The sequence below is a fragment of the Phalacrocorax carbo genome, chromosome 7 (assembly GCF_963921805.1).
Source record: "Phalacrocorax carbo chromosome 7, bPhaCar2.1, whole genome shotgun sequence".
Classification (NCBI taxonomy): Eukaryota; Metazoa; Chordata; class Aves; order Suliformes; family Phalacrocoracidae; genus Phalacrocorax; species Phalacrocorax carbo.
In genome coordinates, this window is record NC_087519.1 from 55,167,612 (window position 1) to 55,190,296 (window position 22,685).

A 22,685-nucleotide genomic window follows, 5' to 3' on the forward strand; every position below is an offset into this window, starting at 1 on the left:
TGCTAGGGTGAACTGCCAATTGTAAAGAATTCTATTTTGTCTTACTGTAGAATCAAACAGGCGAAGAGAAATCTGGGAAGGCTACTCTAAAGTGTTTGGTCATGTTAAGTCATACAACAGGAGAAAGGAGATATCAGGTGAAAAAGTCCTTAGGCCTTGAACTTTCCCCAAACAAAACCTGTATTACAAAGCAACACATCCTTCGGTGGGATTGTTGACTGCTCAGGTCTACTTCCTTACCCCACAAAGATGCTGTCAGATTTATGGCTGTAAAGTGACAGACACTAATTGTCATGATATGCAACAGTTAAAATTCTATGAAGTCAATGATGAGGTAAGGAATGATTCAGATCAACCACAGTCATGTGAAAGAATGGAAGATACACGATGGGCTTGTGTTTGACGTTTATATTCAGTGAGAAATCTCAGATTTCCAATAAACCATACAAGGCACAGCATTATAGCGGCTATTTGACTTAATTTAAATGAGCTTTTTTTTAAACCTAATTTTTCTCTTTACAAAATTTTTGCAAAAGTGTATTTAAAGAAAGCATGTTCATAGCACGGCTATTTTTTAACTTCCATCTCAGCCTACAAACCACAGAGACAGACTTCTTATTGATGTACTTCTATTAATCAGGGATTCCCCTCAAGACGATGCAAATAAGTCACCAAGGTTTGTGGGGAAGGTAAATGAGGAAAAACTCCTAAAACCCACTCTTCCTTCCTCCTCTGAGGATTTCCAACAAGAACGTGAAGTGAACGTTTCACTGTGACCTACGAACTAACTACCCAACAATAAGATGTTATTTAGCACCTCGGAGACTTAGAGCACCAGTTCGCTAAACTTTTTGACCGTGTCCCCTGTGACACTTTTAAGACAGAAGTAACTTTGTACTTCGAAAGAGCATTACTTTCCGCACTTTGCGCGTCATTGCAAGACACCGTTTCCCCACATCCTACGCTGCCGTCTCATACACATCACGCCTTCGGGAGAGAGGCAGAGGCAAAACCAAAGCTCCTCAGCCCGGGCAGCGCCACAGGCGCCCGGGGCCGCGGGCGGGCAGGGCGGTTATAAGCGGCGGGGCGCCCGCCCGCACGGAGCCGGCAGCCCGGGGCCGGTCCCGCAGAGCGGGCTCGGCCGAGGGGGCGGGCGCAGGAGCGATTGGCTCCCCGCGCCCAGGGATCCTGCGCGCCGCCGCGAGCGGGGCGGCCCGAGCGCGGGCTGGCGGCCGCTGCCGGCGAGGCCGCGCCTCTTCCCCGAGGAAGGCGGCGGAGGAGAGCAGCCCGGCTCCGTGCGTGAGGTACGCGACCCCGCGCCGCCCTGCCGCTCCCCCGCGTCCCCTCCGCTCGCTCGTCCGTTCGCTCGCAAAGAGCGGCTGGGCTGTTTCCCTCTCCTTTCTGCGTAAAGCGAGTAGCTGGGTAATTAAAATCAGCGAAAATATTCTGTTTTCTTAATGCCTTTTTCTCCTCTCTGTCTGGCTTCAGGGATTGTAAGGAGGAGGGTGTCTCGTTTCTCCGCGTTTCGAGACTTGCGGTTCCATGGTTTGGGCAAACAAGTTTTCCAATGCTTTGTTTAAAAGGCTTCTGCTACACATCGCAGCCATTAACTCCGTACGCGATCGCCTAGCCTATGCCTTCAGGGTTTTGTCGGAGTTTGGGACTTCAAATGTCGGTGATAAACGAGACCCAAACTTCAGTGCAGTCTTAATGTCTGTTTTGTGTAGCCTTATAGGAGATTCCCCCCCCCCCCCCCCCCCCCCAAAATATAAAAAATCTCTGATCATTGTCTGGAAGTCGAGTATATTCCTTAAAAAAAAGGCACAAAAGCCTCAGTTGTTTTGTGGTTGTTTGTTTTTTGTTGGTTTTTTGTTTGTTGTTTTTTTTTTTTTGTGGCCTTTTCAGGGTCTTTCTCATCCCGTGAACCGTAGAGGGAAAACTCGCAGCCACTCGGGCACTGCGATATAACAACCCATTCAAACACAGCGCAGTTTCCTCCCGCCCCTTGATCTGGCGGCCCCTCTCGGGTTCCTCTTTCTCCAATTTTTTTTTTTTTTTTTTTATTCCTCTACAGGAAAAGTGTTCGGGGTTTTGGTTTGTGGCTTTTTTTTTTTTTTTTTCCCCCCTCTTTCACCTCAAGCGTTCCCACCCAAGAAACTCGCAAATCCGGCTCGGAGTTCCTTCGCTCAGCCCTGGTTGCAACACGGGGAGGCACGCCGAAAGCGTTGCGGGAACCCTCCGCCCTGGCCTCGGAGCGCGCTCCTTAGCGCTGGGCGTTGCTCTTCGCGGTGGAAGCGCGCAGGGAGGCTGCCTGCCGCCCGCGGGAGCAGCCCTCTCCCAAACTATTTTTGAGGACATCGTAGGAAAAAATCGGCTTGAGAAAACGCATTGGGCGAAAGGGGGGAGATACTGAACGCTTTCAGAAAGCGTGTTTGCGCTAAGCAAAGCTTTAAAAAGACCCCCCCCCCTTTTTTTTTTTTTCCTTTTTTTAATCGCTTGTGCTCTTTGGCCGGGCCACGGTCTCTCCAGCCGCGTAAGCCGGAGGCGGCGGACGGGCGTGCCCGGCTGCCGGCGGGGGGTGTGCGAGGGGCAGGGCCGGGCGGCCTTCCTCCTTTGTTCCCCGAAGGGGCGCCCGCCGCCGCATGGCTGGCCGCTGCCCTCTCTGCCCCGCTCCCCCTCCCGGGCTGCTCCCGGCTCGGCGCGGATGCCCCGGCGGCCGGGGCGGTGTGAAAGCTAACCGTCGATTTGCGCTCATTTCAGGACCCGGGGGGCGTGTGCCTGGAGGCCGCTCCGCAGCCGGTGGGTGAGGCGCGGCGGCGGCGGGGGGCACCCCAAGCCCGCGCCCGCCAGTGCGAGTTCCGAGGGGCTCCGAGGCTCCCGGGTTTCCGAGGTTTCTGGGAGAGCTGGGGATGTTGGCGGCGCCGCGCCGGGGGCGGGCGTGGGGCGCACGGGGCAGAGCCCCGGGCCCGGCGGGCGGCCGTCCGGAGCCCCGCTGGCGAGCGGGGCGGCGGGGGCCCGACAGCGGGGGTGAGGCGCATTCAGTCACCCGCGCCCTACGGGGCATAGGGAACACCTGAGCTTTTTAGAAGTGGCTTTAACTGCCTCTGAGCAACTCCTGGGAGTCTCTCTAGAGAGGGGAGGCTAGCTTTACTCCACTGTAAGCAACTAAATTAAGTGCAGGGCAATGATTAAAAAAAAAAAAAAAAGCCTGTAATTCTATTCTGGCCACACAAAGCAGTGGAGAACTCAGTGTGTGCTGCTTTCTTGTGCTGCAGCATCCTCACCTAGTGACTGCTGAGGCTTATGCCTGGGGATATCTTAGGAGTGGTGTTGAAACTGCTAGTGCAGCTGTTGGAATGTATTTTGTATGGTGCTGTCTTGCTCTCACTTCCCTTCCCCAGTTCTTGCATTTCTCCTAGCAGTTGGAAAGGGAGAAGGATGGGCTTGGCAAAGGGAGAAATTATTTTGAAAATGGGAAAATATTTGAATTCTAAGGGAGTATAAACGCCAGCTTTTTTTTTTCCTTGTTGAGCAGGGCAGGAGATGTTAGATCACTGTTAATAACAACACTGAATATTCTAGCAGTGTCCCAGAAGGCTGGCCTGTCACATAGAGCTGAGTGTTGCTCTGGTATTACGGGATTTACTAGTTGTTCTGCACAAATTAGAAGCCCACCGTCTGTGGTACACAGAAATTTAGAGTATCAGTGAAAATGTAGGTTTTTTCACTGGTAAGGTTTTGGGGTTTTTTTCTGCTTAGAAGTGTAATCACAGTATCTGCGTACTAGTTATCTTCCATTGAGTGAATCAAAACTGCATCACCTTCTGCTTTCTCTAAGATCCTAAATTATTCAGAAGGAAGCTGGTTGCTCATGCTGCCCAGAGCAGTAGTTGGGACAGTGTCTCAGACATCTGCCCAAACTGGAGTAGTGAGTGCTGAAGCTAGGACTGGTAATTCACCTACAGGTTAGGGAGAAGCATGTGGGAAACCCTGCAAGTCATCACTTACTTGAAATGCCAGTGGCTGATGCGTTCAGCGTTACTCTGCACCTACAGTGTTACAGCATCTAGGATGCACTAAGCGTTGCCTCAACTCCCACAGTTATCAGTCTATGCCAGAGTTGCCTAGGTAATCCTTTAACGTGAAGATGTCGCTTATAAAAGTATAGAAGTACTGAGGAGTTTTTGTTGTTGGGAAAAACTTGCTGTGGTTTTGCTGTTACTGCAGCAGGCCTGCTGGGCCCTGAACTGGCAGAAAGTGGTGGAGGGAAACAGAAAATGATGGATTAGCATTGTACTACTAGCTCGTCCTTCCATATAGCACTTGCAGAGTTTAGTATAAAGTACCTTCCTCAGCTTCCTAGGACATGCACATCTCAAGCGAGGCTATCTGATTATTCAGCAGACCTTAGCGATAACTAATCTTTACATTCCAGTGGAAAGCAGCATGGTTCACCTCTGTCAGGTTGGCTGGAAATGACAGCAGGATTCTCCACTCATACAGGAGACATTGTGTATTTGGAATCTCTGCAACATTTGAGAAATTGGGGTCAAGATCCTGAATTGAGGTCTGTGCATTCCTGAGTCTTCAAAGACTGAAATAATAGTCACAGACACTTGAGAGGCTTCCCCTCTTTTGTAAGTTTTGCAAATTGGGCATTTGCCCTTGGCAGCAAGGGGCTGGAATACTCTAGAAGGGTCTTTGAAAGATGACACTTGACTGAAATTCTATAGTCAGTGGGAAAACCACCACAACACATGAGAATAGGATGATGAAACAACCCCTTCGCTTTGGAATTACAGCTTTTTAGAATGAACCTGTACCAGTCCTGAAGTCTGCCTGTTGCTTGGGTGGCTGCATAGTCTGGTCTTCAATCTAGATGGAATGGTGGCTTGGAGGTATTGCTGCTACGTGCCCAGATAACTCAGAATATCTAACAGATCTGAAGACTGCTTAAACAGCCTGTGGACAGATGACCTTGAAAGAAGGAATGATGTTGTAAGCAAAAGCGACTTATTCTGAAGGACTGTTAGAGAGGGACGTATGTCTACATATTGCTAAGACCACAGACCATAGGAATTCCTGCCTTGTAGTCCAGAGCAAGCTTGCTTGCTGCAAACCAGTTTCATGAGGTCAAGCTTGACTGTCTGGTACCGTCTCCAGATTGCTGGATGTAGTCTTAAACTTGAATAAAAAGTCACTTAAAACTCCCAGGAATGCTGCCATGCTCTGAAGGTATGCTGTCACCTTCCAGGTGCAGTAGCTCAACCTTACCAACTCAGATGCAGCAACTTTGAAAGAACTCCTTTTGTCAACACAGATCATATTGTTGGAGGTGCTTTGGGACATATCAGCAAAGGAAGGGATTTTAGCTAGTCCTCTGCATTTAGAGCTGAGGAAAGTTGCTTCAAATTGAACTTACTCTTGGCCCATTAAGTGACTTCCTGCCGTTGCATTCTGCAACTTTAGTTTCACTTCTGCCAAGACCTGAAGAGGCTTATGTTGATTGACTTAGACTGTCCCTTTGTCTTTGGGCAGGAAACTTAGAGCCTTTCTTGTTCTTTAAACTGCTACTCGTACACCACTGCAGCTGCCCCACCCCAGTGCTCAATTAGTTGTGTTTTTCCATGGAATGCGAAACAGACTGAGGATGGATGGATTTTCTTCTACTTGACTTGGTTAACTAAATGAAGATTAGTCTTTCACTTCGCACTATATCCTGGGGTGTGTAATCCATGTGTTCTGCTGTTAAGACCAGACAAAGTGCTTTTGCAACTCTTTCTTGTAACTTTCCTGACTTTCAGTAAAATATTTATTCATTACACTTTTAGTAGGACACCCTTATAGTGGGTAATAGGGGTGGCAAAGGTACCATACTTAGGTCTAATTCTTTTCTGCGGTTCTGGCTACTTTGTCCAAAAGACCTGAGTGAAGTCCTGTGGTAATTACAAGTACTGACTTTCTATTCATTTGTTCTCAAATATCAACTTCCTAGAATGATCAGTCTTCTTTAATGGATGTCTTTGTTTCTCCTTCTGCCTTAAGTCATTCCTGTCCTGTAAGCTTCTGCTCCCATCCTCATAGCTTCCTTCTGGAGCCCGCAGACTGGTGTTTTGTAGTCTGTCTCCCAGTGAATTCCATTTGTAGTTTCTACCGAACTCTATTTCACTAAACTGTCCTCACAGCAGTTCTTAATCTGGTGCTGTATGTATGCTAGTGCTGTATGTAGTTCAGTTACGTTCTTGGTCTTATTAGTCTTGCACAGAAGTGTGTGTGTATATATACAACAGACATGTTTTTTTATATATGAAGATATTATTTTTACTGGCTCTTGATGTTATTAGTGTGACTTACTATCCATTTCTCCTAAACAGAGACAAGTAGAATCATAGAATGGTTCGGGTTGGAAGGGACTTTTAGAGGTCATCTAGTCTAACCGCCCCTCAGTGAGCAGGGACATCTTCAACTGTATCAGGTTGCTCAGAGCCCCGTCCAGCCTGACCTTGATTGAATGTCTCTAGGGACGGGGCCTCCACAACCTCTCTGGTCAACCCATTCCAGCACCTCCCCACCCTCAGTGTAAAAAATGTCTTCCTCATACCTAGTCTAAATCTACCCTCTTAGTTTAAAACCAGTACCCCTTTTACAATCACAACAGGCCTTGCTAAAGAGGTTGCCCCCATCCTTCCTATAGTCCCCCTTTCAGTACTGAAATGATGCAATAAGGTCTCCCCACAGCCTTCTCTCCCCCAGGCTGAACAACCCCAGCTCTCCCAGCCCAGCCTCACAGCAGAGGGGCTCCAGCCCCCGGAGCATTTCTGTGCCCCCTCTGGCCCCGCTCCAACAGCCCCGTGTCTGTCCCGTGCCGAGGAGCCCCGAGCTGGAGGCGGCGCTGCAGGGGGGTCTCACAGAGCGGGGCAGCGGGGCAGCACCCCCTCCCTCGCCCTGCTGCACACGCTGCTGGGGATGCAGCCCAGGCCATGGTTGGCTTTCTGGGCTGTGAGCACACATTGTTGGCTCATGTCCAGCTTTTCATCCACCAGTATGACCAAGTCCTTCTCTGCAGAGCTGCTCTCAATCCCTTCATCCCTCAGCATTTATTGATATTGGGGGGTTGTCCCAGCCCATGTGCAGGACCTTGCAGTTAACCTTATTGATCCTCATGAGGTTCTCACAGGCCCACCTCTCCACCTTGTCCAGGTCTCTTTGGATGACATCCTGTCCTTCTGACCTGTCAACTGCACCACTCAGCTTGGCGTCATCTGCAAACTTGCTGAGGGTGGACACGATCCTGCTGTCTTAAGTCATTGATGAAAACATTAAAAGCACTGGTTCCATTATGGGCCCCTGAGAGACACCACTTGTTACCTGTGGTCTCCATCTGCACACTGAGCCACTGACCACTACCCTCTGGATGTGAGCATCCAACCACTTCCTTATCCACCGAACAGTCTACCCATCAAATCCACATCTCCCCAATTTAGAGAGAAGCATGCTGGGGGACGACAACGACTGTGTCAAAGGCCTTACAGAAGTCCAGATAGATGACATCTGTTGTGCTTCCCTTGTCCACTGATGCAGTCACTCTGTTGTGGAAATCCACTAGGTTGGTCAGGCAGGACTTGCCCTTGGTGAAGCCATGCTGGCTGCCTTGGATCACCTTCCTGTGCTCCATGTGCCTTAGCACAGCTTCTAGGAGGATCTGTTCTATGATCTTCCCAGGCACAGAGGTGAGGCTGACAGGTTGGTAGTTCCCTGGGTCCTCCTCTCTACCCTTTCTGTAAAGATGGGCACAATGTTTCCCCTCTTACAGTCCCCAGGACCTTCACCTGACTGCCATGACTTTTCAAATATGGAGAGTGGCTTGGCAACTACATCAGCCAATTCCCTCAGGACTCAGGGATGCATCTCATCAGGTCTCATAGACTTGTGTATGTTCAGTTTCCTCAGGTGGTCATGAACCTGCTCTTCCTTTAGAGTGGTGGGAGGGGCTTTACCCTCCTGGTCCCCATCTTGTGGTCAATTGACTAGGGAGGGGTGAGGAGGTTACCAGTGAAGTGAGGCAAAAAAGTTGTTGCATACCTCAGCCTTCTCATCATCTGTTGGTACTAGGTCACCATTCTTGTTCATCTGGGTGGGGGGAGTATGCTCTCTTTAACCTTCCTTTTCTGGTACTTCTGGTTAAACGCAAATGCACAAGTTTATTAATTTAACTGACAAATAGTGTAGTCTTTAGAGAAATCTCACTGCTTATTAAACATGTTGGGAGTGTTTTGCAGGTCCTTTGTTTGACTTCCCGTATCTGATTTGAATCTTGAAGCTAGACGAGGAATTCTTTTAGTTCTGTGGCTTGTTAAGGCCAATGACTTGTTAGCAGCTCTCAGTGAGGCTCCTTCAACCATGGTAAACTAGAAACTGCAGGATGTGGTTCTTAAGCTGGTATAGCTTACTGTATTGTCACATTTCTCATAAGTGCATGTGAGGGGTGTTGGTTCTTTTCACTTTTCTGCCATGAGCCTGTGCTGTTCCTGCTCTCCATATTTCAAAATAACAAAAAGCAGATGAGTGTCTCCTGTTCAAGCCCTGGCCTTGTTGCATTGCAGAAAAGGCTGCAGAAAAGGCCAAAATTCTCCTTGGTTCCCAGAGAAGTAGGAGAGGATTAATGGAATTCATCCCACCCAGTTTGCAGACAGGCTTAAACAAAGCCTGGAACTGCTACTATTCCAGCCAATCTGCAGCTCCTTTGAGGCTTTCCTCAAACTACATGTACGTACCTCTTAACATAATGCTTCTAGCATGTTTATTCAGTTTCAGCTTTAAAACTCTTTAGGGCTTTCTTATGCCAGTGAAGGCTCTGAATGCTTTCAGAATTGCAGTCTGGAAGTTAGGACTTAAAGAAATGGGCAGTCTGTGTTTGCTATTTCTAGATAATGATTTGTCTAAAGTTAGGGTGACTCTTTAATTGAATTCAAGGTGCTGTTTATGTAACTTATATTTTTAATGAATTTAAAGTTCTTTATCTTCTGTTGGTGTCTTGAATGACTAGTACTTCATGCTTCTATAAAAGATGCATATATATAGACTTCATTTTTACACTTTGTTGTGCAAAGTGTTGAAACAGTTTTAGCAAACTAGTGCAGAAGTCTTGGGAATTAATCTCTTACGGTAACTGAAGTACAAATGCTAAACAAGAAGAGACTCTGGCAGATGGACCTCTTGCTTGATTCAAATTTATCAATAGGAAATTAATCTAAGAAGACAACCCACTAGATGAGATTATCTAAGAAGCAGACAGGGTCATTAATAACCCTGCTCTTCTTCCCTCAGCCCTGAGTAGAATACAACATTTCTCTCTTCAGCCTAAGAGTTGCTGGCAGCTATGTACAGTAGTGAACAGGAGGGGGTGAGAATGAACGAGTGATGATTATGTTAAGGGACAAGGGAACAGTGCGCAATGAATATCTATTCTTAAGTGCTTGTAGATCTATGGGTGTAAGGGAAGCTGAAGTGGCTTAAGCAATATTTGCTTTTGGTGATCTCAAAAGGCAGGCCTTTAAGTGTTGTGGTAATGTCAGCTCTGCAACATTTGTGGGGGTGATGAGCCATTATAGCATCATCTTAAAGAGGTTCTCTTCCTTATGATTTTTTTCACTCAGCAGAAAGCTCATCTTTTAAATTTAGTTACATATACAGATGCTTTCATAGATATGATAGAAGTATTGTTTTTCTCCATAGAGCTGCTTCTGTTTTAGGATGATCCTATAGTTGCTTTAAGAGGGCTATCTTAAATTACTAGGAGACCTTTGTGTACAGGTGTGTGCTTTGATTGAGGTATTTGACTGGGCTTCATAAGTTCCAGCATGTTTTATCATCACTGGTGTACCGAAGGGGGGGATGGGGGCATGACACGACAAAACCCACCACACACCAATGCTTTGTCTGGCACAAACCCCATCCACATTCTAATCTACAAATTGAACTTCACATTTTTCTGTCTTCCTGCCTTAGTGCCTACATGTTAGTGACGCACGTAACATCCACATTTCAACTGTAAATGCTTGCTGCAATATGGGAGACCCATCTGGAGTTTGATGCTGAACTGGGATCATAGGCTAGAGTATTGTCTGAGGAAGAGGGATAGAGTGGAGAGCAGATGAGAGAAGATGTAATCTGGAATGAAAAGCTTAAAACATGGAACTAGAGTAGTAATGTCTATCATGGTTTAGACTGAAAACAGGCGGCAGAAAGCATTAGTGATAAGTGGGGATGTGGTGGTGTAGCTTTTCAACTTTAACATGTTATAAAACAGGGGTTCGGCATTAATGCGTAACTAGAGAATTTCCGTTCTCTTGTCTTCCAGTATTGACCTTTGGACTGGATCCTTAACTGATTGATATTTCATAATTGCTTTCTCTAGTATGGGGAGTCTTCAGCCTTCATTTTCAGTCAGCCTTCAGCTCTAAGATTGCCATGTGTAATGGGATGTCCTTCTTGCAAGGTTGTCTGAAATACACTTTTGTAAAGAGGTGAATACACTAACGCGGGATAGAAAGCAGTAGCAAGCTAGCTCTTTTTGTAATGCCTTTTGTGGTCCTCACCCACTTTTGCAGGCAAGGTGTATTTATAATATTCTAAGATTAAATGATACATAGTCACTAGATAATTATTTACACTAATTGTACAGAAGGTTCCAAATATGAACAGAAATGACTTGCTATAAAACTGGGGGCAGGTTTTCAGGTTATAAAAAGTCTTGACTGAAGTCTGACTCTGAAGCAGAAAGATTAATGCAGCGTTAATGGTTTTGATACTTAAGCTCTGCCATCCACACTTGAGGGGGTAATGTTAACAGCTGCATTTAATGTGCTCTGCCCATTTGCTACATATTTTTGCCTTAGTACATGGGAGTTAAAAGGAATGTGTACCGATCTGGCATGTCTTTAAATACTGGCACGTCTTTAAATACTGGCACTGTAAAAGTGAAATTACATAAATGCAGGCTACTGTTCAGCATAGCATTAGAGCTCATCACTGGCATCTCCCAAAACACATGTGATGGGTTGTATAACAGGTACCATTCCGGCCTTTACAGCTGTGTCTTAAAGCTTCAACTTGCCTGCATTGTGTGGAAGTACTTAGTCACTCAGAAAATGAGGGCATTCGGCCTCAATCGTGTCACTGTCAGACTCTGAAACTTCAGAATATTATCTTTACTGTCAGTACAAAGAACTGGCTCTCTTCACCCAATCTGCTGCGCACAAAGCAAAATAATTTCATGTTGGTCCTTGTGTGTTTTGTGGAAAAAACCTTCAACTAAATGACTCGTATTTTGGAGGCTTTCATTCTGTAAAAGGCCGTCCTCCCTTCTAGCTTGTACGGGGAAGAGTCTACAGCAGATATAGTAGACTGCAATTTTCAGTTGCTTTAACCGAAATGTAGACTGCTGCTTGAAAGATGTGGTCCTGCTCCTCACCTGCTATCTGCACAGTAGCAATTTCAGGGTACTGATCCTGATGAAAGCAACTTATGAAGGCAAGTCTGTCTGTTCTGGCAGATGTCTCCATTTAGATTTGCTTGTAGCAGTGGGAAGCTTGCTGCTCCATTGTTAGGGGAAACTGAAGAAGTAACTCTTTTCCACTCAGTAGTTACAGCAAGTGCAAAACCTCTGTAGAATCTAAACCTCTGCTGGCAGTTAGCTGTCTCCTGGCAATGTAAAGCATTTACAACCTGCTTCAGCCCTGAAGGAGTTGAAATGCTTTACTCAATTGCTATCTAATGCTTTGCCGTCCTTTTGAATTTCTCTGCCAAAAATGACTTCAGCGATTGCCCCAGCGCTTACAAGCGTTATACATCAATGAGAAGCAGTAAGTGGTTGCAGCTTTCAATGTCTCATTTTTCAACATGCTGCTGTAGTTATTTCTGACACAAAGCTCCCCTGGAAGAAGCTCTGTACTTCAGTGCTTTTTTTTTTTTTTTTTTTTAATAAGGGGACTGCTCTTGACTGAGCAATTTCAGAATCATTTAAAGAGTTCATGTTTTGGAAGGTGTTGGATGTTCACCTTGTGAAAATCAGGTGTCTCTTCAATCTGAGAAGTCCTCAATGCGTGCACAAAAAGCATCTAAGAATGCTGATTCTATCACCCCAGGAAACTGTACTGTGACCGCAAGTTGGAGGCCAGCTAAAGAACTTGCAGGCAAAGCCTGCATGTGAGAGTGCAGAAGATGGGTTAAATGTTCTTGAAACAAAATTTTCAAAGCTGCTGTCAGTCATCCCTGCATTAATGCTCCTTATTGATGCAACATCCATGACCTGACTTTTCATGACAGGAACTTTTCATAGATCTTCATAGCAATAGTCTGTTTCTTTTTGTTAATCCCGTTGTCACTGTGACCTTATTTTGCTACGGGATACTGTCTGAATTGACTTGTGTTTCTCACCAGTTTTGTACAGAACAAGGAGTAACAGTGGAGGTTTTGACATTACTTGAAATTTTCTTTGCTTGTGCTTTCTTTCTGTCTTGGTGCTCACGAACTATGTAGAAGAAGGCAGGCTTAGCTATAAGTACCTTACTGCATCTTTTTTTGCTTAAAATGACCTTCTGTCACTATGGCAGGAAAACCTAGAAGTGGGTGTAACGTGCTCAGTGTTTCTCTTCAGTTTTCTTTTGCAATACAGCTCATACGTAAGAGGAACTTGAAGATTAGTTTCAAAGCAACTTCTTAATGTATAAGAAGTTCTTCAAATACTGGGGAGTGAGGAAGGAGGACATAGGCCAGGGTAGAGATGACAGCATATAGTGTGACATGTGAAGATGTGTCAGCACTGGAAAAACGGTAAGAGGAACCTTGTAGCTAAATCTGCAAGCAGCAGTGTTCATTCAGGCTTTGCTCCCATTAACTTAGGCACATACTTTCTTACCTTATAATTAGTCAATCAGAAGGGAAAATCTTGATAAACATCTAATTTTGTGCTTTGATGGCTTATTTGGTGTGCTAACTTGACTATATTTCCTTTGGTCTTTTGGTGTAAGCGGTAAGTAAATCAGTACTGCTGGAGATAGAAGAGTTCAATTTCTTAGGAATTATAACTGTTTAAATTGCTCAGAAACAAAACTTTGCAAAAGTTTTAAATTCTACTCAACAAACAAAACTCTAAAACATGCCAAAACATGTTATTTGAACCCTGTAGCTCCTTTCTAAACAGATTTTGAAAAGCTTCAGGAAAATCCAACCCACTCTTCAGGATTGTCTCACTGTTATACTAGGCTTGACAAATCTGTCTGAGTTTAAATCCAGGCAGTGCTAATCTTAGTCCCTGCAGCTTTAGCTGCAGCATGTCTGCTTCTGTCATCTCCGTGGTTGGGCACATTCCTTCAGTGCTGAAGTAGTGGTGTTGCAGTTTAGGTCCATGTCATATCTGAAGTATTCCAGCAGGATGGAGCATCTCTGCCATGTGCCTTATATCCCCCTCTGCTATCAAAGAAGCTGATCTGGAGTAGCTCATGTGACAGGACTATCCCAACTTTATAACAGAAGCCTGTCGTAGGGCTTTGAGTTTTCTGTAGTGACACAGAGCCTGACAGTAGCCTTAGAACTGAAAAGACTGAAAGCTTTAGAAACAATGTATGTTACATCTGGTTCTACAAAAGCAACCCTTGAGTCCCTTTGGTAACTTAGGTTAGGCTCTAGATACAGCTTGACCTGAATTAACCACTTTCTGATAGTTTCTTCAGGGTTTCTTTTTGAGAGGAAGAGGTTGGGAGGAGCTGAATTTGGCTTGTTGAGCAACTAGATAAAGTCCAGAGCTGTTGCAAGCTGTGGAAGGTCTGTGTAGTGAGGATGAGAGGGCAGGGTCTGGGGGAAGAGTTAATGTAAGGCTGTCCCCAGCTGGCAGCAGTAAGCTTTTGATTGAGCTCAACCATCATGTGGAACTACATCCTTAAATGAAGTGGCTCTTTGGCACAGCCAAGGACAAGACACGGACATAAAGATCAGCAGCTCTTCAGATGACTTCTCTCTGAAACTAGGTAATGTTTGAGGTGTTCTTTCTTGTAGCTCTTACGAACTTTCTTTATCCAAGAGTTGTTGATGTGAAAGGGACAGTTGCTACAAGCTGATAGTAGAAAATTTCTGGAATATCCTGCATTCCCTGGGAAAGCTACATTATGATCTTTGTCCTAAAATACATGTTATGCAGGGATGTGGTATATCAAATCTATTACAGATTGATTGAAGCCTAGCGTGTGTATTGTACCACATGACAAAATTTGTGGAGGGGAGTTGTGGGGTGTTCTTTCTGGGCAGTCTCAGTTGGTCTCTCTTGGGTTTAGGTTTTTATCAGAAAGGTGGTAGTTGGAAGAAATGTCCATTCTGGAGTGTCTTTTGTGTGAATGTTTTCTTTTCATGGCTCTTCCTGTGAGGGTCTGTCTCGCTGGTGTTTCACGTCTCAGGTGTCTGTGTGTTTCTTTAGGGTCTCGTCTCAGTGGACTTTCCAAAACTGTTCTACTTCTACCCTGAAACTAACTTTATAGGGGCTTTTTTCAAATATTGACTTCTGCAGACATTTAAAGTAGATCCCTAAAGATCTGCTTTTCCACAGTAGTCACTCTGCAATCGAGTTTGCATAGCAAACTATGCTAGCTCCACTTTCATCCCAGAATATATACTGAATGCAAAACAGAATTGTAAGCAGTTGCTACATTCAAATGACAGTCCTGCTTGTAGGGATACTGCAAGGTTAATTAACAAACTCCTTTAGGAAAGGTAGGGTTGCTGCAGGGTGAAAAAAGCTTGCAGTACTTGCAGCTGGGGGAAGACCACATACAGCTGTGAATCTTAAATCTACTGGAAAAGAAGGTTGCTATGGGAACTGTGTATGGGTGCTTGGTTCTCCCAGTCTCTCCCCAATGTCGGAGTGGATCTAAAAACTTCCAAGCCACAAGTGAGAAAATGCACCCCAAGAGGGAAAAGACCTTAATTGGTCAGAAAAATGATGGACAAACATGGTTTTATCTCTGTTGCACGATGTTTCTGCTTGCTAGGGAGAATACATCGGTGTGTTGTTTTTCTTTTCTCAGAATTACGAGAATCAGTTGGCAGTGAATAGCCCCTGTGGTGACTCAACCTGTCCTCCTGTTAAGGGAAGGAGAGCATGACTAAGCCCAAAGGATAGGTGTTTTAAACGGGCTATACACAGTTCTAACAATGAAAGAGACTACTTGTGCATTGGCACCTTCAAGGCAAGTATCCAGGCATTTTTGGAGGGAGATGGGGGTGGAGGTAGGTATAGGCCTCCTGAAGTTTCATCAGTACTGGTCATCTACAACTGCATTTTAGAGTTTTACCTGAGGGGTGTGTTTCAGAGGAGGATTCTGAGTAACTTCCGACTACTAAAGGCTGATCTAATTCCCCTGAACTAGATCAAGGAAAGGACAGACTAGACTGTTCCACCCTTTAGTCAGTTGATCTTACGGCTTCAAGGAGAAGCTTCAGGTTTTTTTCTAGCATTTCTGACTTCCAGGAGGGGGATGCTAGGAAGCAGAAATTTAGTTTATGCACACCTCTTGTCTCCTGCTATCTGCTCCCTAATTAAAGCTGTTTCCATGGTGATGTCTGCGTGTTTTGTTTGGTTTGTTTTTAATCTTACCTAGTGGTGATAACTGTCACGTAAGTTAGTTTCACTGCTAGTCTTCAGTGGGCTCTGTCACTTTGTGTTTGTGGTGTTGACTGTTGTCTCCTTTTACCAGATGACATGGGCAACTGCAGACTGTTGGCAAAACATGTTAACCAAGCATAATCTAGAAAAGTTGTATTTGGTCAGTAGGATTCCTGTGCTTACCAAGGTAAACTGCTTCAAGTGGTTAAATAGATTGTCTTGTGGTCCCTTTACTGTCGGAAAAGTCAGTCATCTGAAATAGTGAGTATCTTCAGACCCACTCCTCCAAAAGGAGCTGTCAAATGTCTGGATTTCTGTAACATTCCAGCTTGTGTGCATCTCTGTGCTTCATCTGAAACAAGAGTAAGCTTTGCAATGTTCTATTGTAAAGTTGCTGAGCTTGACTCTGAGGTGCATTGTTTAAGTTCATGTTTCCAAAATAAAAAGGGTTTAAACTGACACTATAAAAATCGCTGACTTGTATTCACCAAACTGCCCATACAGCTTTTCTGTTATGCAGTACAGTCTGCAAGCCTCAGCTGCACCAATGCAGTTTCCACTTCGACCAGCCAGTCCCCTTACTGTGGTAGATAACTACACCACAAAATTGCTCCAGGTTTTCTTATCTCTGTATAGTCTGCTGTGTTCTCATCATGCTATCTAGTTGCAATACCTCAAATGGACAAAACAGTCTCTCAAAACATGTGTGCTGCACGTAACTTCCAATGTGATAGTGAGAGCTTGTGTCCTCTTGCTGCAGGGGTTGTGTTTCTGTGCAAGAAGTGGTAGTGGGGTACCATTCCTCACGGTGCTAGTCCTACATTTTTGGCATGACAGAGAGCTTGCTCTGTTACTGGGTTTTTACATGGTCAGGTAGCTGTTCCTTCGGGCTCTTTTGGTTAGTAGACAGGAGGGAGCAAGCTCTGGCTACAAGAACTGAACTTTACAAACTACAGGGCAAGAAGGCTGGACTTGGGTGTCTTTTTATGCTTTGGATTATTTTTTTTTCTCCACTAAAACCTTAGTGTGTAGCAGAGATTGAGCCCTGTAGTGTTAGCTGCCTGGTCGTAACAGGTGTAGCTGTGATAGAGGGGTGCCTAAATGAAGAGTGATTTTTTTTTTTTTTTTTTTTTGTGGTCCTGTCTGGTGTAACTTGCTGCATAACCTGCCTCTTACCCTTAGCTTGGGTTACAAACAATCCCTATCTGCACCAATACAGGCCCTAAGCTGATCTGTGTGATGTTTCGTAACAGGGTGCCGCTGGGGCACGGTTGTAGTAGTGGCTTTTCAGCCAACCTCAGGCTGGCTGTAGAAGTCAAAGGGCTGCTTCCCTTCAACCCCCTGCCCGTGGGGTCGAGGCAGGAGAGCAGTGCCGCCCTGGCGCTCTGTGGCCCGGTGCTGGGAAGGTGCTGCAGGAGGCCCCGGTGGTGCTACCAGCGCTGGGGCGCCAAGGGGACGACTTGGAGGCGGCGCCTTCCCTCAAGGCGGAGGCCCCACAGGGGGCCGCGGGGGCGGGAGAGGGGACGGGACGGCGCTGAGGCGAGGCGGCCTGCCTGAGCTGCGCCCGCACACTCTCCAGCCAGGCGAGAGCCGGGGCTGCCTTGATCGCCTCCTTTTCCAGTCAGCTCCGGGCCCTTCCCGCCAGAGAGCCTGGTCGAGGCAGGGCGGTGGTGGGGGGATAGTGGTGGTGCAGGGGACCTGTGGTGGCTGTGAGGGAGGCGAGGTCTGTTGGGCAGCTCTGGCTCCCACATCCAAGACCAGTAGCAGGACTCTGCATGGGTCTTGCTCCTTAATAGGCTGCTCAAAGACAACTTGTAAACTCGATTATTTGTAGGGTTAACGGCAGTGGGTTTTTCTAAGAAAGAGTTTCTTGTGTCAGAACTGAAGCCTCTGTGTTAAGTTCCCCTTCTCCTTCACTTGCTTCCTGCAAGCTTGCTCTGGGCCACTGACAACCTCCAACTTGCTGCCAGTTTGGGTTTTTTTGGGAGGGGGAAGGGGAGTGTAGGTGGGTGGTGATGGGTCTGAGTAGTCAACTTATTTCCATGACCAAACCTAAAACTGGGTATGTTAGTAACAGCTCGTTAAATTTTTTTTCCTCTCCCCTCCCCTTACAGTTGGTAGGGATTCATCTTCATGAAGGAAAGAAACTTGTGAGAAGATCCGATTTAGAACTATAGTGTTCACTTCAAGATGCCCCAAAGGGAAAATACTCATCTGCAAGTCTTATCTTCCAAAACTGTCTGCATTCTTTCAATCAAAGAAAAACGTTTTTTGAAAAAGATGACTTGTGAAATCTGTGAACAAAGCTGGCTTTACAAGGATACTGAATGAAAGACAACATGCCTTACAATGGACACTTATCTTGAAAGGGTGACACTGTGCTCATAAACTAAAACACAGGCACTGTAAAAACACTGATCCTGAACAAGCATAAGGATTATAGAAACTGCATCAGAATGTTCGTTAACCCCAGAAGAGTCAGAAAATGCCATTTTTTTCAGATATTTGGCACTTGCTTCATACTCTGTGTCATGATTTTTTGGGGACCATTTGATAATCACATTGTGAGCCATATGAAGTCCTATTCATACAGATACCTCATAAATAGCTACCATTTTGTGAATGATAGCCTGTCTATCAACAGGGATAACCTGGACAGAGTATCAAGCTACCAGTACTTGATCAACCACAGAGAGAAATGCCAGCAGCAGGATGTGCTTCTCCTGTTGTTTGTGAAGACTTCTCCTGAAAACCGTCATCGGAGGGATGCAATTAGACAAACTTGGGGTAATGAGAAGTATGTTCGTTCTCAACTTAATGCCAATATTAAAACTCTTTTTGCTTTAGGACGACCCACAGATAACCTGCAGCAAACACAGCGGCAAAAAGAACTTCAGCTGGAAGACCAGCAATACAGTGATTTGATTCAGCAAGACTTCTTGGATACTTTTCACAATCTTACTCTTAAATTGCTTTTGCAGTTTAGCTGGGTTAATGCCTACTGTCCTCATGCCAGGTTCATTATGTCTGCAGATGATGATATATTTATCCATATGCCAAATCTTGTTGCTTATCTCCAAAGTCTAGCACAAATGGGTGTTCAGGATCTCTGGATTGGTCGTGTCCATCGCGGCTCCCCTCCCATAAGAGACAAGAGTAGCAAATACTATGTTCCATATGAAATGTACCAGTGGCCCTCTTACCCTGACTACACGGCAGGAGCTGCATATGTAATATCAAATGATGTAGCAGCTAAAGTATATGAGGCTTCATTGACTCTCAATACAAGTCTTTATATAGATGACGTTTTCATGGGTCTCTGTGCCAATAAAATGGGAATTGTACCACAATATCATGTATTTTTTTCTGGGGAAGGAAAGGCTCCGTATCATCCCTGCATTTATAACAAAATGATGACATCTCATGGACACATAGATGATCTTCACCAGCTCTGGAAGCAGGCTACAGATCCCAAAGTTAAAAAGTTTTCATCGGGGATTTGGGGTAGAATATACTGCAGACTAGTCAATATTGTACTTCTCTGTAAACTATATTATGAGGACACATATCCTTGTTCAGCTGCATTTTCTTAATACTTGAATATCTGCGTTGAAGATCCACTGAGCCAAAACAGAGCAACAACTTTTTAGCTGTTTCTTCAACATATAATGGAAAGAGGTAAAACCTAAATGTGAATAGTTGGGGGTAGCTAGGAAAGATGTTTCCAAATTCTGTTCAGAAACTCTTAATTGGAGTAGCTCTCCTATTGTACTGCAACTTTTTACATTGTAGCCTGGTTTGTTTTTGTTTGGTTTGGGGGGTGGGGGATGGTGTTGTGTGTGTTTGTTGTTTTTTTAACACTCTCCAAGGGATGTAAGTCTGGATTAAATGAACTATAATGGACTTTATTTCTAGATTTTGAAATGCTTGGTGAAAATGTCTGTTGCTTTGAACATGTCAGTAAGTCAAGTTTGGTTTTTTTAAAGAAAAGCAATGTGAACTAAGGCACATGATTAAAAAACTGCTATAGCAAAATGGAGTAGACCTTTGAAAACACAAGGAAAATAGAACGTCTGGATGAATTAGACTATTGCAGTAGTTTAAGGCAATGTAAATTGGTTACAAATATTCACCATTTCTCAGTGCTTCACAGAAACTAAGTTTGGACCTGCACAATTGATAAACATTCAGTGCTAGAAGTGAAGACCTGCTACCGTCTTTTTCTCAAAGTTCCCTAAACCTTTGAAATAGGGAAACAGTTTTGGTGCCCTCTGACTTGGTTGTTTTAAGTAACAAAGGAGCTCTCTTTAAATCAGGGCTGAATTTAAAGGATAACAATCAAATATTACTCATGTAACTGGCTTTGATAATATCTCTGGCTTCTGAAAACTGAAGCAGTATATTTAAACCACCTGATCTCTAATAAGCAAATAAGCTAAATGAGTTTTCTTTTAGCAATGGTTCTGTTTTCCAATATTCATGGTTCTAAAGGTGAAAAGCAAGCAAAAATCCCTGACAGTGTTACTAAAGTCTTTAACAGCTTTGAATTAGCTATTAAAAAGCAAAATTTCATGTTTGTACTAACAGAGAGGGAGGGTATTTTCTGCACAAAGCTTGACTTCACAGTGAAGGGATAGGAAGATGGTGATCCACAGAAACTAAGTACACAAATCAAAATCACTAAAATATTTCTCCTGGAGTCTTAAGCATGAGATTGTCTTTAAAATTTCAGGGCAGTTTCTATCCATAAAACCCTGTATCTTGAATATATGTCAGTGTTAATACTACCTGCAGGAGGAACAAAACACCTGTGCACTGTAAATCAGGATAGATAATCAAACTCAGTGATGCTCAAACTTAAGCCATTATGAATTGTACTGTGGTGCCATATAAATATTGCAGAGAACCAGAGTTCTAGGACATCTGCAGGCTTTTCTTGTATAGCTCACTAATGGTGTTTTCGCAGACTCTCAGGACAGATATTTTAGTTGCTAATTGCCAAACCTGTGGTAGCTCTTCCTGGAGTGGACACACAGCCCACACAAGGTACAGTCAGATATTGCTTATGAACTGATTTGATGCTGGGACAAGTTCTAGTGTGGATTGTGTCAGAAAACTACTTCTGAAAGCTTGAATGAGTCAAGTTAATCAGCAGAGCAAAAACAGTGCAAAAGCTCACAAATTATCGAGTATCTGTTGGAAATGTGCAAATTACAGGAGCAATACCTACTAGATTTCTGTCCAAGACTAGCCTTTTTTTTCTGCCAGAAGTTTCTCACTCTGTGGAGCAGTGAGATACTTTAATCTGTGTCTTCTGACTTTACCGTAGAACAGCTATACAAGACTTGGCAGTTATAAGCTACAAGTAGTAAACTCTTGTTTAAATAACTGCTACTGTTCTTGGAGCTGTGCTGCAGGTTTTAATGGTTTGAATGGCTCATGGTATACGTTAGCATAGACAGAATCCAGGAGTGAGCTTGCTGACTGTTCTCTAACCTGCCATTTCAGATGGATGGTAGGTAGCTACTGGAATTAAGTAAAATGTGTAACTTTCTATAATTGGTTTTCCAGACGGAAAAGAATAAGAATGCTAACCGGACCCAAAGGTTGGGTATGTAAAGAGCCCACAAATAAATAATTTGAGTGTCAGAATGATTGAAGAATGTAACAGCTACACTTTAGAAAGAACAAATCTAGTTCATGTTCTTGCCTAAACAGATTGATTACAGTACTGAGGATGTGTGCTTTTTAAAAGAGAAAAAAAAAAAAAACCACAAGACAATCCTAGATCTATATAATCTGTTGGCTTACTGAGAAATAAATGCACATTAAGAGAAAGTAGTATTTCATACTGAAGGAAAGCTGTTTCATTAGATCTCTGACCTGTTGTGAGCCATTTAAATCAACAAGCTGCACAGCAAAACTGCACTACTAGAAAAAGCCACCCTGTTCACTGTAGAGGAGAGGGTCTTCATATGCAGTATGCAACCAATATGTACCATTAAGACTAGAATTACTTCCAGCGTAACTATGTTCGGATTTATTGGTTTCACTCATACAAGCAAAGGTAAAGTAAGGTTTAAGTAGCTTAAACTTCTATAGGGTAACGACCTAGCTAACATCTTAAAAACTGCATAAATGTAGTTTGCCATTATCTGAAAGACACTTTGACCATTGGAATACTTTGTTTTACAGCTGGTTTGAGTTTGTTTGGATTGTTTCTCAATCTTAAAAGGGCTTTGATATTTGTAGTATGTGTTTTCTTTTGCTGCAGTGAAAAGAAGTTGCTTGTTGAATAAAAAGGAGAGCATGAAGGCATTCCTTTCAAAAAATGGAGAAGCTAGGAAACTTATTTTCTGATTCTAAACACTGACTTAAGATTTGTACACCTTTATCTCAAATCTTTTTTAACAGTAGTCTTGGTGCTCCAATGCAGGGCTGTCAGGTTTTACTTCTACAAATACAACTGGCTCAGCCTCAATGGTCACTTCTCATTAAGAGTTTGACATCGTTGCACAGCATATTTATGCTAAAATTGTTTTTACCTGTTTGGTTTGCATCAGTTTCCCTTTGATATTAATTTTTATACAAAGTATTGCAATATTTATTCTTAAACTTTGCTCTGTACCACAAAGACAATTATTTTGTAAAATTTGTTTGAATAAACAGACTTAATTTCTTTAAAAAAACAAACAACACAACAAAGGTAAATATCTCCTGTTGTTTTCTTTGTAACTGACAGGCTCAGCTGTGATGTTCTTAAATTCCCTTCTGAGTTCCCTTTTATAAGAGGACTTCAGACTGCTTTCCCCCCCCCCTTCCCCTGCTTCCTTTCTATTCTACCTTGAACCAAACCTTCTGTGGAACAAAAGGCAAAATTGGTGTTCCTAAGAAAGGAGACAGCTCAAAAATTGTTTACCAAGCTTCTAGGTCTAAAGTTGTGTAAAACTGCCGGATATTAGAAGCTTAACCGGTTGTTAATACCAACTCCCAATTTGTAAGTTTTCTGTGGGCAGTCATTCCCCAAGAG

At 44.1% G+C, this 22,685-nt stretch overlaps 2 protein-coding genes across 11 annotated transcripts in view; one reads left to right on the forward strand and one right to left on the reverse strand.

Annotated features, from left to right (window-relative positions):
• MCF2L2 (MCF.2 cell line derived transforming sequence-like 2) overlaps positions 1–22,685 on the reverse strand; it is a 194,232-nt gene that overhangs the window by 70,870 nt on the left and 100,677 nt on the right. The gene's annotated exons all lie outside the window — the stretch shown is intronic.
• On the forward strand, positions 1,194–22,402 carry B3GNT5 (UDP-GlcNAc:betaGal beta-1,3-N-acetylglucosaminyltransferase 5). Of its 3 annotated transcripts, none has more exons than XM_064458085.1 (2): positions 1,194–1,304; positions 17,770–22,402. In XM_064458085.1, exon 2 carries the CDS (start codon positions 18,112–18,114, stop codon positions 19,246–19,248), a length of 1,137 nt encoding a protein of 378 aa, XP_064314155.1. In that variant the 5' UTR covers positions 1,194–1,304; positions 17,770–18,111; the 3' UTR covers positions 19,249–22,402. The 3 variants fall into 3 exon arrangements, with proteins under 3 accessions (XP_064314155.1, XP_064314157.1, XP_064314156.1); XM_064458087.1 differs by lacking the exon at positions 1,194–1,304 and adding an exon at positions 1,333–1,422; XM_064458086.1 differs by lacking the exon at positions 1,194–1,304 and adding an exon at positions 2,574–2,799.

What these genes read in the sequence shown, in the direction of transcription:
- B3GNT5 (XM_064458085.1), top strand. Translation starts at nt 18,112, where the DNA reads ATGTTCGTTAACCCCAGAAGAGTCAGAAAATGCCATTTTTTTCAGATA.